The 14090-nt window shown below is 40.3% G+C and overlaps 1 protein-coding gene across 1 annotated transcript in view; it reads right to left on the bottom strand.

The window, feature by feature from the left end:
* si (sucrase-isomaltase) overlaps positions 1–14090 on the bottom strand; it is a 78040-nt gene that overhangs the window by 49823 nt on the left and 14127 nt on the right. The window contains exons 11-17 of the mRNA XM_063907704.1: positions 13623–13754; positions 12636–12755; positions 9032–9145; positions 7900–7984; positions 7165–7282; positions 4194–4365; positions 2340–2456 (exon numbers count right to left, since the gene is read on the bottom strand). Coding sequence (XP_063763774.1) covers positions 2340–2456; positions 4194–4365; positions 7165–7282; positions 7900–7984; positions 9032–9145; positions 12636–12755; positions 13623–13754 — 858 coding nt within the window. The remainder of the gene's footprint in view (positions 1–2339; positions 2457–4193; positions 4366–7164; positions 7283–7899; positions 7985–9031; positions 9146–12635; positions 12756–13622; positions 13755–14090) is intronic.

Below are 14090 nucleotides of genomic sequence, written 5' to 3'. Positions count from 1 at the left end.
CATCACATTAACATAGTCAAGTACAACAGAGTTATATTAATATTTCTGAAGCATTTATAATCAATACATCAGCATTTACAGTTAACTTAATTAATCAGATTATCTGACAAACCGCTCCTTGACACCTGTGTCTGTCACATAACGCAGGACAAGTGCCAGCTGTGCTACATTACCCACATCTGACGTCTCGTCCACCATAACAGCGACAAAGGGTGCTTTTTTAATCTTCATTTTGATCTCTTCTCCCATCACTTCAGCAATAGCATTAATCAGGTCGTTTTGTATTTTGCCTGACGTCCCAGTAAACATGTTGTTTGTGTACAGGTGGTAATGCAAATCTGTGTTGTTCTCAGCAAGAAAAGAAAGAAGCTCCACGTAGTTTCCTCTGTTTCTGGACTCGGCGCTTTCATCGTGTCCCATAAATGAAAGTTCCTGTTTACCGATCAGTTGCAAATACCAGGCATTCCCGGCAGTACAATTTGCAGTGCCTCTCGGAGGCTGTGAGCCAGGGGTACCGCTCGTAGTTTCCCTGCTGTGCTAGGCTCGCTAGCGTTGGAGTTGGTCGTTCCCTTCTCAAGATGTGTAGCTTTACTAGAAAAGTTCGTTTTGAAAATGGCGTTGTAATTATATCTTCGACCAAATTGATCTCTTCTCCTCCTTCAGCCATTGTGGGTTGAAAAAAATAGCTTGTAGAAATCTACACAAATTAGCTCGCTCAAGTTCTAGTTCTGTTTGCTAGCTTTGCCCATAGACTGTATGGCTCTGCCTACTGCCTAGCTCTGCCTCTCAATAGTGCGTATCCAATCAGAAGATGTGCACGTGCTAACGTTAGCGTACGCCTGCTAGCTGGCCCGTTGTCGCCACCTAGAAATCTGATTGGTTAACGCCACAGTTTTGTTTGCGTTCACTTTAAGCTACAGGCGCCCGCACTGTTGATTCTGAAGGCCTAAGGGCAGATTTCTTTGACCCTAGCAACACATTATGGCTGAAATATGATTGGATAAAAGCTCTAACATAAAGGCCAGCCCTCCAAATCTCGTTCTGAGGCTGGAAGCAGCGCAGCCAAGACGAACGCTATAAAATGAAGAGAATAGACTATGGGGAATAATTCAATACGTATTTGTGGAAAAAATATATCAAAATTTAATTTACATTCTGATGATGTTTAGGCCAGCAGAGAAGGCCTTGCTGGCCCTGACGGCCCACCACTGATAGCTTAGCACCGCTACACGGCAAGGCAGGCCTACTTATGGAGCGGTGCAGGATTGAGTCCTAAACCCGGAAATGAGTTAGCATTTTAGCACGTCTTGAAATTAATGGTCTAGATGGTAATTGATATTTTGCTTATACTTTGCGAAAAACTAGCTGCCCGAAACACATTCTACCATTTAGTATTCAAGGTCAATGCCATACTGTTTTGTAAATACAAAAGTTAAAACGATTCCCTTAAGGTGGTCTGCGTTGGCCTAGAAAAAAAGTAACCTATCCTTAGCTAATGGATTGCTCCCCTAAGTGGTAATTGAATAATCATAGCTTTACAACCGTTACAAGGCAAGGAAGTTACCTACGTTGTTAGCTACAACCAATCCAATTCCTATAATGACAGCTGACAAAAGCAATGGCTTCAACTGGCTGTGTCCACATCTGAATTCAAGAGATCATTGTTAAGAAAATGAATATGAATTGTTCTGTGTTTTCTAAGGTTAAGTCATGATAACACAATTGGTTGCCAACCATATCAGGCAAATCAAGACAGCAGGAAACCATCACATGCTACACATAAAACTAGAGCCACAGCTGGGGTTAAATTAGGTTGTTTTATATAAGGAGAATGTTGCCTATGGGGGCCAACAAAGCTGAGATTGCTAGGATATTGTTCAATATGTACTGGCTGTATGTCCATCATATGGCTCATTATATTTCAGTAGGCTCATTTAACATCATTTGGCATTATCTCTTACTTAAATCTCAACCTCTGTGATGAGTATCAGCGTGACACGGAGATACTGAGCTATGTCTTACTTCGGGCTCAGATGTTCCAATACCCACTGCAGCTATAATGGCTTTTCAAGAGCTAACATTCCCAGTGTTAAACCCAAAATCAGAGGTCCCACTGCTCCCATTTGTACAATAATGTTGTACTAGTGTGATGAGAATCTCCATGGATACTGCAGAAGTTTCTATTTTTAACCACTTGGCATTTTATAGCACCTATGTAATGTCAAGAATTCAAGAGTATACCCTGAAGCACTTTGGGCCAAACAATAGCTGCTTGATACATAAATCTAAAACTGACAGTCTGATACAGGAAATGCAGAAACAAAACGCCTCGACAGTACCTTGTAGCCCTCAGCGTTGTGGTTCCGGCTGAAGGGATAGAAAGCCCCCACCTGCATCCAGCGCCGGCACAACTCTTCAGAGGTGTCGTCAAAGAATCCACAGATGTCTGCGCCGATCTGAAACACAGGAGCGGACAGCAGCTTGACATTTAGCCGAACCCTGTACTATATTTCTATTAATGTCCTAAATGTTAAATTCAGTGTATTGTGATCCTAGAGGTGACGTGCCATTTGAAAAACTAGGAGAAAAGGGGATGCTTCTGTTTCCCTTTAGAGATTCCCCTTAGGGTACTGTACTTTAGGAACATTGGTCATTTAAAGTAAACTTGTTTGTTATATTTCATCACTCATGTTCTGAAATAATTGTTAAAATTATGTTTGGATAGAGCCATTCATTTGAAAACCTACCCAGGTCCAACTCATAGTATAACTACACACACACAGAGTTATATAGTCACATGGGATGGGCGCTACATACTGTATATACAGTGCTTTTAAAAGCCAATCCAGGCCCTTCCAGATACAGACTAATGAATCTGAGGCCAACAAATCTCGTGCAGCAGTAAAAGAGTTGCCCCGATGTGATAGCTGGCAAATATTTGTCTTTTTAAAATGGCTCTCTTGATGTCTCTTTATTCAGTCAAGATTTACTGGCAGCCAGTAGATGTGGGCAGTGATCTTTATTTGCATTAATTGCACATTGGAGTCCAAGAAAGAGACTTAATTCAAAGGCCAGTCCACAGAGACTGCTTGCTTTCTATTGTTTACTATTGGCCACATTTTACTACGGACCCAATGGGAGGGAATCGATCCAAATCCCATTTCTCCTGCTTTCTCTCGCTCTCTGTGTGTGTGTGTGTGTGTGTGTGTGTGTGTTGAAGAAACCTAAAATCTGCCTGACACAGTCTCACCAGTATATAGTTGGCATCTAGGAGACCACCTGACGTGCACAGCTGGATGTATGTGAGCATGTGTGTGTGTGTGTGTGTAGAACTTCCTGTTGTTCTTGCATTACCACACACATGGATGTACACAGCATTTAGGGCAGTAGGGTACTGACTAGCAGGTGGGTTTTTGCAAGACTTGTCTTTTTGAATGTGTTGGTGTTCCTACAAAAGAACTAGTGTTCCTCCAGACATTTTAATTGATCTCATTCCAGACACTCTTTCTTGCCTTCCCTTCTTTCTTAATGCTTACACCTGAACATAGATCTCAATTAGCTGAGGCTGAATCCTCTTTAAAAAGGCTGGAGGGAAACTTCCGAATGCCAGAACTAAATGTGTACCAAACTGAAATACCAAGAGCTATGACTGGCTCTAGCTAATGTGCTGAGATTTGTTACAAGGTACGATCCAAAGGGAGCCCCCAGTGAAATGTGCCTGTGTAAAGAAGGGGCCCTATTTTGCTCATTTTCTGGTTCATCTTTTAATTTCCTGCCTCTACTGTGACATGTTCAAAAACCTCTTTATGTTACCAGCTCAGTCTGCTCTGATTGGTAAGCTGGCCGACGTTGGGATTTTAACCTTAACTGACCATTTACACGCACCAAATATAACACACTACAGGAGAGGGGAAACCCCAATAAGTATAAAAGGGCCTCTTTAATTAATATTTGCTCAAATTTAAACCGGCCAGGAGTATTTTTATTCTCAAAATCCAACATAACTAGGCTTTTCTATTACAAGTATGCTGTGACAATGTAAGTAAAAATGGATTAACACTGAATTTCATTTGGTGAAAAAAAAAAAAGCTGAAGAGATTAATCCTTGCAGTCCTGTTAAGCCCCTTTTAAATTCACTTGAATCAAGCATAGTAGGAGCAGTGTTTGTCCTTCTGGGAAGGTTTGCTACTCACATAGGGAACCCCAAAGAGCCCAAACTCCAGCATGCCAGGGATGGCCCATTTTATGTCGTTCCAGTTGGCAGCATTGTCCCCCAGCCAGTGACCCGAATATTTTCCCACACCTGGAAAGGAGGAGCGGGTCAACATCAGGGTACGGTTCCCTCCAAACACACGCTGCAGAGCTCTGTGGGAGGGGAGCAGAGAAACAGAGCGGGAGAGAAAAAAGAGGTTGTTAGGATAAAAAAGGGGGAGGGTGATTTCACACACACACACACACACACACACACACACACACACACACACACACACACACACACACACACATACACACACACACAATAGAAGAGATATTAGACGTGGACAAGAGCCAAACTTAGTTGTACTTTTCATCCAAATTGAACATTATTAGTTTTGTTTGATGAGGAAAATCGAAGCAGCATTGATTTCCATGACAATACCGAACCCTGATGATGTTTATGAAATGCGTCTCCTGCCAATAATATATTTTAATTAGAGGACGGAGGGAGGAGAAGGCGGGGGGAGGGAGAAAAAACCAAAGAATTACAAACTAGCTTCAATACCAAAAGACTGAGTCAGCATGTCGACTTCAGAGGGCCTGTATTTCATGATCTTGTGTGTGTGTGTGTGTGTTTGTATGCGTGTGTGTGTGTGTGTGTGTGTGTATACTCTGTGGTTGTGGCGGTAATACGGCAATGGGAACTGCCACAAACTTTATTTATTCTGATATCAGTATGTGTATTTGACAATCCGCATTCTTTTTAAATTTTGTGGCCAAAAAAGGAGCAACCTAAAGCCCCGTCAATCGAAGGGTGGACATTTTAAGCGACACACTTTTATTTAAGTGACCTAATTCGAAGAGAAAGTGGCACATCAGATCAGAAATCTCCAGAGGCACATTTTGAATTCAGTTCATGAATAATTTGCTGGTGTAGTATAGTGGGAATAGTAAGTACATGTGTGGATTATTCACCACTTTATCCGTCTGTGAGTAATTAGGGGTTTTTATGACTTTAAAGACATCATTGTAACCCCCACAGCTACTTTTCGTAATTGTTGTACCTGTATTTCCCTAATTATATGTACTGAATGTGCAATGGATGTCTGTTTTAGACAGCCACATTGGAGAAAAAGCCTTACTTTACATATCAGGGATGAGTTGGATGTCTTGCAGCCCTATGACATTGCAACCTGTAAGATGTCACAAATCAGCTAAAATGCGGTAACAGGAATAGAGAGCCATTAAAGTAAAATGGTGGGACATTTCTTCCTGATGTCCCACTCAGTTGTTTTTTTTTAAATGGCATCTGAGTTACATTTAAAAACCTTAGCAGGGATGAATTGCTACTTCAGAAGATCCCAATCCTTGTGTGTGTGTGTGTGTGTGTGGGGGGGGGGGGGGGGTGAATGAACCCTTGTTATACGGATGTGAGATAAACAGTACAACCTATAATTATTATTTTTGACAATTCTTTGCACCTTTGTGGCTTTTAACCTCAACATATATGATATATCCCTGCATCAAGGCATGGGTGTGCAGTGCATTTTGTTGAGTTTAATGAGGTCCTATTTCCCATCAGCCGAAAACCCATTAGTGCAGGTGTGTGCTGCTTTCTAACGGATGCAATTTTCCCATACCACCTCCATTAGTGCATATTAAAATTCTGGCAACTGAAGCTACATTTAGACTTGTATGAAAAAAAAACTAGCTGCGGCTTAGAGGCTATACGATTTCCTGAACTGAGATAAATATGACTGCAGCCTTTGTACCCTGTGACATTTAGCGGTTTCTGTTTTGTGCAGCTCACTTTCTTGTCTGGTAGCCTTTAAATGATCAATCTGATGTTCTCTTGTGAACCTTCACTACTTTTCTCGTTTGTATTACCTTGTGGTTGTTTGTGATTTTATAACGAAACAGAAATCAGCTGCACTGTAGACCTGCATCCAGCATCACAACATCATATATTGTCTAGTAGCCATGGATGTATGAAGAGAACTGGATACAGCGTTGAAGGCAGGGCTCCAATTACTCCATAGGCCCCGTCTCCAATATGTAGCATCACATTTCAGTTAATCAAACGAGTGGAGCGGGAAAATAACTCTGGATTCGGCATTTAGCTCATTTTATAACCCTAAGGATTTAAATAATGGCTATTTGAGTAGTTCATTTTACAGTGGCTGACAGGGGCAAAGATAGATGCAGACGTCACGTACTGAAACCGAAGTTGTAGTACCACCATTTGGCCACTACGTACATTTGCTTCAACGTCTGGCGCACTCTTGGGTGTTTGCTTGCACCAAAGCACAAATACAGATGCAAGGCCAACCTAACATAGCATACCTTATGTAACTTAACAAGCTCTGAAGTACAAAGACTGCATGCTGTAGGCCTAACTGGCCGCATGTTCTCAACTCAAGCCACCCTCCCTAAATCCATTATAACAATACCAACGTGTGAGTATCCTGCCCCAATGTCTAAATATAAATCATGAATCAACGTTAACCTGCTTAATGCTTCATCCGTTTCCATATCCCAATGATCATATCCTATAATCACATTGATGCCTCTCAGTAGGTTTGTGTAAGTAATGGGCTCTAAAATAGTTTCAGCGCCAGACCCAGATGAGAAATTCATTCGCTCACCGTGGGAGCCGGGCTCATTAAAACATATTTTTGCACTTATTACATGGATCCAACTTGCAAATGGTCACAGGCTTAGCAGAGGGCATAAGCCAGTGGGCTGCACTGCACTGAGCTGACACATTTCTGGGTTTTTTTCTTTTTCGTTTTAACTCCATAATTGCACGGTCATTTCTCAAAAGCCTCTTATCCTACCACACTTGATTTTTAAGATGTTTTGTGTTGCCGCTGTTTTGACATCGCACACTGCGTTTTGAGTTTGCCAATAGCAGCAAATTGGCTTCCATAGCACAAGCTGGCCTTCTGTCAATTAGAAAACACTCACTTTTCAGTAGCCAGCACCATAGAGTAGCCATACAGACTGTGGACATCATAGTGGTCCCCCCAGGCCTGCTTGGCATCCATGCACAGAGTCTTACTGTACATCACCTCGTCCAGAATCTCTGGGGGGGGGGGGAGAAAAGAGGAAGGATGTAAAGAAAAGGTGTGAGGAGGTAAGGAATGAATACCAACTATGCGATGCAGTCCGATAAGGAGAGGAAAGGAAGACGATGGGGACAGAAGGAGCAAGAGACATTGATGTATACAGCAATAGGAAGTGAGAACAGTGAGGAAATGAGAGACAGAAAGAGCAATGGAGGAAGAGGATGACTAAGGAGCTGTGCAATAAAATGGTGGCATCAGGGGAGCACGCCTTTTCCAGTTATGATCATCCTGTCTGGGAGACAGTCAGAATAAAAGACATGGCAGAAGAGTCATTTCAGAAACTCCTCACCAGGGACCTACTACTTTAGATGAGTTTTCTTCCAGACCTGAACTTACCTCATGAGCTATTGTGGCGTAGATATCTGCTTGGGCACAGTGTTTGTCCTTCAAGCTGCATGCTCATAACACACTCTATTCATTTTTAATAAGGTACGTGGATATGTGGAGGGTTTGTATGGAACACCACATGCAAAATGATATTAAACCATGTTTATAAAAGATCAGAGTCATTGAGAAAATGAACTGTGAAAGAAAAGCCAGTATGGTGCAGAACATTGAAAGAAAAGTGTCTTACTTGGGGTGTATGGAGGATAGTTGAGTTTGTTATCAGCACAGCCCTTATTTGATCCTTTCACGAAACTAGCCACCTCGTTCATGTCCTGCAAGAGCATGAGAGACGATGTTAGCTTAAACCAGTCATTCTTATTGTTTAATGTTTGACTTGGTTTGTCCTTAAGAGTACTTTGCTGCAAATAGAACCCATTTTCTTCTTATTTATTATAGTTTAACAAAACAAAAAAAAGGCCTTTTTGCATAAACTGGATCCAAAAGCAGTTTTGTTATGTGAATGAATTAAAAATAAATGCATAAAACATATAATAATAATAATAATAATAATAATAATAATAACAATAATAATAATCATAACAATAATAATAATAATAATAATAACAATAATAATAACAATAATAATAATAATAATAATAATAATAATAACAATAATAATAATAATAATAATAATAATAACAATAATAATAATAATAATAATAATAATAATAATAATAATAATACATACAAGTATTATTACTAATGATAAAAATAATACAATACAATAAAAGCTATATTTGAATATACGTGTGATATCAAATAGATGTATGCCATATAGCAATTTAAAAAAATAAAATAATTAAGGAAAGAAAGCATTAAGTAGCATTAATAATAATAAAATGCATGGACTTAAAATGGATGTATTTGTATATAAACATATGTATATACATACATGAATAATTTACACGTTATTATTTCCAACATGCTACAACAGTGTTTTGAATCCAGGATTATTTTTTTTCTGGTGCTGAATATTAAAAGACCTGAGTTAAGCTAAAGGTGTTTGAAGTTAGTCATGAAATTGTCAGCTTTGCAGCTAACAGCCCGAATAATGACTGTGCCAAATCCACATTTTCTGCTGAGGAACCATTAACAGATAATATGAATTTCAGCCTATTTGTGTCGTCCCGTGTCTGGTGCTCTTTATTGGCCTCCGATGTTCAACCCACGGTGAAGTAATTGCCACCGAAAATTACAAATATGTAAGCTCACTGCCCCTTTGTGTGCGTAATTGGCTGCAGAATGGTATCAGTTTACGCGTGGCGAACAGCTAATCAGTGAATACAAACTTTCATTTGATCTATTTAAAATGGACTTACAATCCAGAGGGCATCGTGTTTGATCTCCTTGGAGAATCTGTCGTATTCATCAACCCACCAGTCAATGCAGGCTTGGCTGGTGTAGTCTGGAAATACAGTCTCTCCTGGCCACACCTGAGAGGCAGAGTGAGTGAGATATGTGTTTACAAGCACTTTTTAAACGTTTTCGGGGAAGAACTCTGAGAACATTAGTTTGGCATCGCTCTGTGAGTTTCCCTGCTGACAGTATTCATGTTAGGATTTGTTTTGGCAAAGCTCAGTGTCGTACTTCATTTTCACAGGACTTCACTCATTTTTCAAATGACTTTATTATACAGTATTTTCACAAAGCTAGTGCAACATGTCTTTACTTTGTGAGTCGACTCGATACACAGGCTTGGGGATTACATGTCATGGTACTACATTATCAGGATGGAGAAAAAAGGTAACTGTATTCCCTTACAGTTACATAAAAAAGACACAACCAATTTCACATTTCTAAATTACTAGAAGGCAATGTTACTAAAACAACTACCTATATTTTTCTTGTAAAAGTAACAGATCTTATTTGTTTTTATAAGCTGTACTGTTCAGTAGGCGTATATTTTAAGTGTGAATATATACACCTGCTGCCTGAATTTTAGATTACCATTATACCATTAACTCAAATTTGGGAATGAACTGAGCTGTGAGAAACTGCTGGCCGCAGAGCAGTCAGTCAACAAAAAAAAAAAAGCACTTTTTGCCAGGTTTAAAATAACTCAATTTAAATAATGACAGCCACAGATTTGGCAATAGCTAGCAGCTAGCTAGAAAGATAACATTCGCTAGCTAGCTTGTGAGATGGGTTGCTAACGTAAGCCTGTTAACTAGTTTGACAGAAGGCGAATGTTCACTAGCTAGTAAGTGGATGGATGGACGGACGGACGGACGGACGGACGGACGGACGGACAGACAGACAGACAGACACACAGACACACAGACAGACAGACAGACAGACAGACAGACAGACAGACAGACAGACAGACAGACAGACAGACAGACACACAGACAGACAGATTGATAGATAGATTGTAGCACACCAACGTTCAGGGCTTTACCTAGTACGATAAGATATGGTATAAGCGTTGGGAGAAGCAAAAACTTGGCCCATGGAAATGTCACAGATAGAGCTGAGAGATGTGGAAGTGACAGGAAAGAGAAAAGATGAAATCCACATGGGCGGGAGAGATTGACGAGAGAAAGAAACTGCAGAGGAGAAACGGGGAAAGAGAGACTGAAGAGTTGAGGAGGAGAGCAGGGGAGAGGAGAAATCGATAATGCAATAGAAATCTCTAGACGTGACTGTGTGTTAGAAGTCCTCCTTAATGACATGTATTGAGAAAAATGATTAATCCACCAGGAAAAGGCTGAGCGTGTGTGTGTGTGTGTGTGTGTGTGTGTGTGTGTGTGTGTGTGTGTGTGTGTGTGTGTGTGTGTGTGTGTGTGTGTGTGTGTGTGTGTGTGTGTGTGTGTGTGTGTGTGCGTGTGTGTGTGCGTGAACCCCTCTCCAGAGCATGGTAGATATTAAATCTCAAGGTTGCTCGACGTTAGCTATCTTTTACCTTTACTTCCTCTGTCAAGAACTTTACAGCCCAGTTTGTAGCAAAGATATTAATCATGCTTTCGTAAGCTCATGTGCACACACACACACACACACACACACACACACACACACACACACACACAAATAGATTTATAGGAATATGTTTTTGGCAGGTGGTGAGAACTCCAAGGTCAGAGCTTATTGATAGTCCCTCACAGGTATCATTTTTCCTTTTTCCAGTAATTTCTACCCTCCTAATAATTCTTAATTTTGCTTACTAATGCTGACACCCCGTAAACCCCTCCAGCAAATCTGTTGGCATTTGCAGCTCTGCGTCTCTTATGTTTATTTGTCTGTTTTTTATGCTCCCTGTCTGTCAGTGTGACTATCTTTTCTACTGTCTCTATCGGTCCTTCTCCCGGTCTAACATTCACTCTGCCTTTCTCTTTTTTGTTTACCTGCTAATCTGTCTCTCACTGTTTCTGACTTCCTGTAAACCTACTTGTCACTCTACTAGTCGGAAAGCCTTCCTCTACGTTACTTTTAATCTATTATTTGTGTCATTCTTTGTTCCTGAACTTCCCCTTTTTCTCTACCCATGTTCCTGTCTGTCATTTCTACCTTTTACTTGTTCTTGTCTCTCCCTGCTGCATTGTTTACACGCATTCATTTTTGCATCTGCACTTAAATCATGGGCCGCGAGGAAGAAAAAAGCTTTTATCTTATCTTTTGGAGCAATTAGCTGTCTTAAAAGCAGAATAAATAACAGTGTATCTACTCTATTGCCGACACCTTACCGCAGAGGTCGCTTTGCAGAGACCTCACTGTTTTAATAACCAGGACACATACCGTATATTCATATGGAAATAACCTAGAATCAATTATAATCCTCCACATGCCTGCACAGACATAAAGCACAAACAACCAGGAATAGCTTCTCATTTAGAGGAATGGATACCCACACACTCGCGCTTTTTCTTTCGCTTGCTGTCTCTTCCGTGCACACACTCGCACACCTAATCTGTGATGCGTCGATGCAGAACATTTTAAGATTAAACACTAATGCGGAATCAATGCATATGTTTGACCTGTTATAAACAGCATGAAAAAGCGATTAGCCGAAGGACTGGGCCTAATCGGGTGCGTAATCAAAAGCAACACTATAAAAGCATGGGAGCAGCAGACTTTTACCCCCCACCTCCACCTCTCTCTGCGGGAAAGAGCTTTTTAAACACATGCTCTGTGGGGAGAGGGATCAAAAAAATTGCATACTGGCTTAAACCTCCATTAGGGAATATTATGGTTTGATGGACTGTGGAGATGTAAACCGACATACACACAGCAACTGCGGATAACTACAGTCATGATGCAAAGGCTTAATGGGAAAGTGGACATTAAGTGGTTATCATTTCTATCGTGGAGTCATGGAGATAGCAAGGTACTATAGGTACGTTAAGGAGGAAGCTCCCCACGTTGTAATATTACCCAATTATGTTTCGGAGCAGAGTGGCACGTTCCTGTAATCAGCTAGTATTTATTTCAAAAAAAGGAAAAGATGTACCCTACAAATGGTAATTTTACAGATAATAAATCCATAAATAATAATAAAAAGCTTTGTTTGGGTCAGATCGTAACAAAAAAAACATTATACTTTTAACAAGGTATATGTGTACAGTTCACCTTTGCTTTGGTATCTTTGATTTGTCCATACACCTATTGACTGTACCACTCTTCAAACCCCCACCCCCCTGATTTGTGTTGAATTAGGTCATTACCAACTCCCATTTTAGACTGAACCCCTGTGTTTGACCTGTGCTCTGCAATGTTAAGTGGGAACCATTTAAACGCACAGCCTGATGATCCCTGTGTCGAGCCGTTTAAGATTCACACAGTTGGCCTACGAGTCTTGGTGTAATAAAGGCAATATCATTGGAGGAGGCGATGCTTGAGTGGAGATAAGTATCTCATCATCGGCCACTAACTGTATTGTTTAATCTGTAAGCATGCTCCAGTTTCCCTTCGCTCCCACATGCAGCTCACCTCTCCTAACAGTGGTGTTTCTCCGTCTGGTTCAGTGATCCAGGCCTTCTTCACATTCCCGCGGTCAAGGGACTCATACGGAGCACCCCCTACCCTCTTACTGGTAGCCACTGCAGGGTCCTGGGGGCAGAGAAATGCACTCATAAGAATATAACAAATACACAAATGATATTTCAAATAACTGCATATGTTGTATTGAATAGCATTAATTAGCAGTATAGCCCATAAGTACAATGGTTCATTAATGACTTAGCCAATTTGGGGTTATTGAGGATGCTGACATTTTCAGGATCCATAATGGAAGTTCAAACCACAAATTGTCCATATTTCAACTCCCAGTGGGTAGACTTTGAGGATTTTTTGTCCATTTTCAAGATTAAGAGGATGCTGGATCGATTGGATTGGACTGTATCGGTATCTATTGTAAGGTTAATATTGGGTTCAAAGTTGTAGGATATTGCTTCCCACAATCCTCCAAACAATGCAGAACATGAACCAATACACTCTGAGTTCAAACTTGGATATTTGAGGTAACAAAGGCAAGTAAACCAAATTAAATATTATGACTATGGCCAAATAATATGCTCCAAAAAGGGAGACAAAAAAACCATATGATAGAAACTCTGTGTGTTCAATGGTAGGTGTTGCTCTTAAGTAACGGCATCATATTGTTGCAGTGTTCTGGTGTTTGTGTCAGAAACAATAAAACCTAAATTGAATGTAGTTTTTGAACTCTCCCTGTGAAGGCAGATCATTAACAGAGTCAGTGATTTGAGATAGACTTTACTTTCAGACAGCGAGAACAAAAAAAGCATCTGTCATGCTTCATTACAGCTGGAGTGTACCAATCTGACATCAGCTAACATTTCACCGATAACAAAAGAATACCATCGAACAATCAACAACAAAGAAATGCAAGGTAAATTGTTGTTTTCTAGTGGGATGTTTAAGAGGTTACATTATCTCTTACAATGAAGTGTTTCTTACCAGGATGAGGATGTATCTCTGTCCCTTCTCATGAAGGTAGTCGGCGAACTGAGGCAAGTCTTTGAAATTGACTTTGTCGTAAGTGAAATCTTTCTTTTCCTCCATGTAGTCGATGTCAGTGTACTGAATGTCCTGTATGGGTATAAAACAAAATAATGTATGGGCGCCTCAGTTACACTCAACATGCAATAACTATTTTATATGCAGTTCATTAAAAAAAAACTTTGAAAGTCTTGCTTTGAAATAATGTTTTGGAATGGATACCTTGATGAGTTTACTTCAAATAGGTTGGATGTCATTAGATATTCAAAGCTTAATTGGAAATGCTAAGTTAACGGCATGGCTGCTACGTATTAAAATAACATTTGCATATCGCATTGATTTAATGAATGAAAAATTACTCTTAATGCCATTTAAAGGTAGCCAGTCATGCCTCCACTCCTCTGCATAACTGGAACACATCCACTC

This window comes from Eleginops maclovinus, chromosome 18 (genome assembly GCF_036324505.1).
Source record: "Eleginops maclovinus isolate JMC-PN-2008 ecotype Puerto Natales chromosome 18, JC_Emac_rtc_rv5, whole genome shotgun sequence".
NCBI classification, from domain to species: Eukaryota; Metazoa; Chordata; class Actinopteri; order Perciformes; family Eleginopidae; genus Eleginops; species Eleginops maclovinus.
The sequence above is the reverse complement of the archived record's forward strand: the minus strand, read 5'-3'. Positions and strand labels throughout refer to the sequence as shown.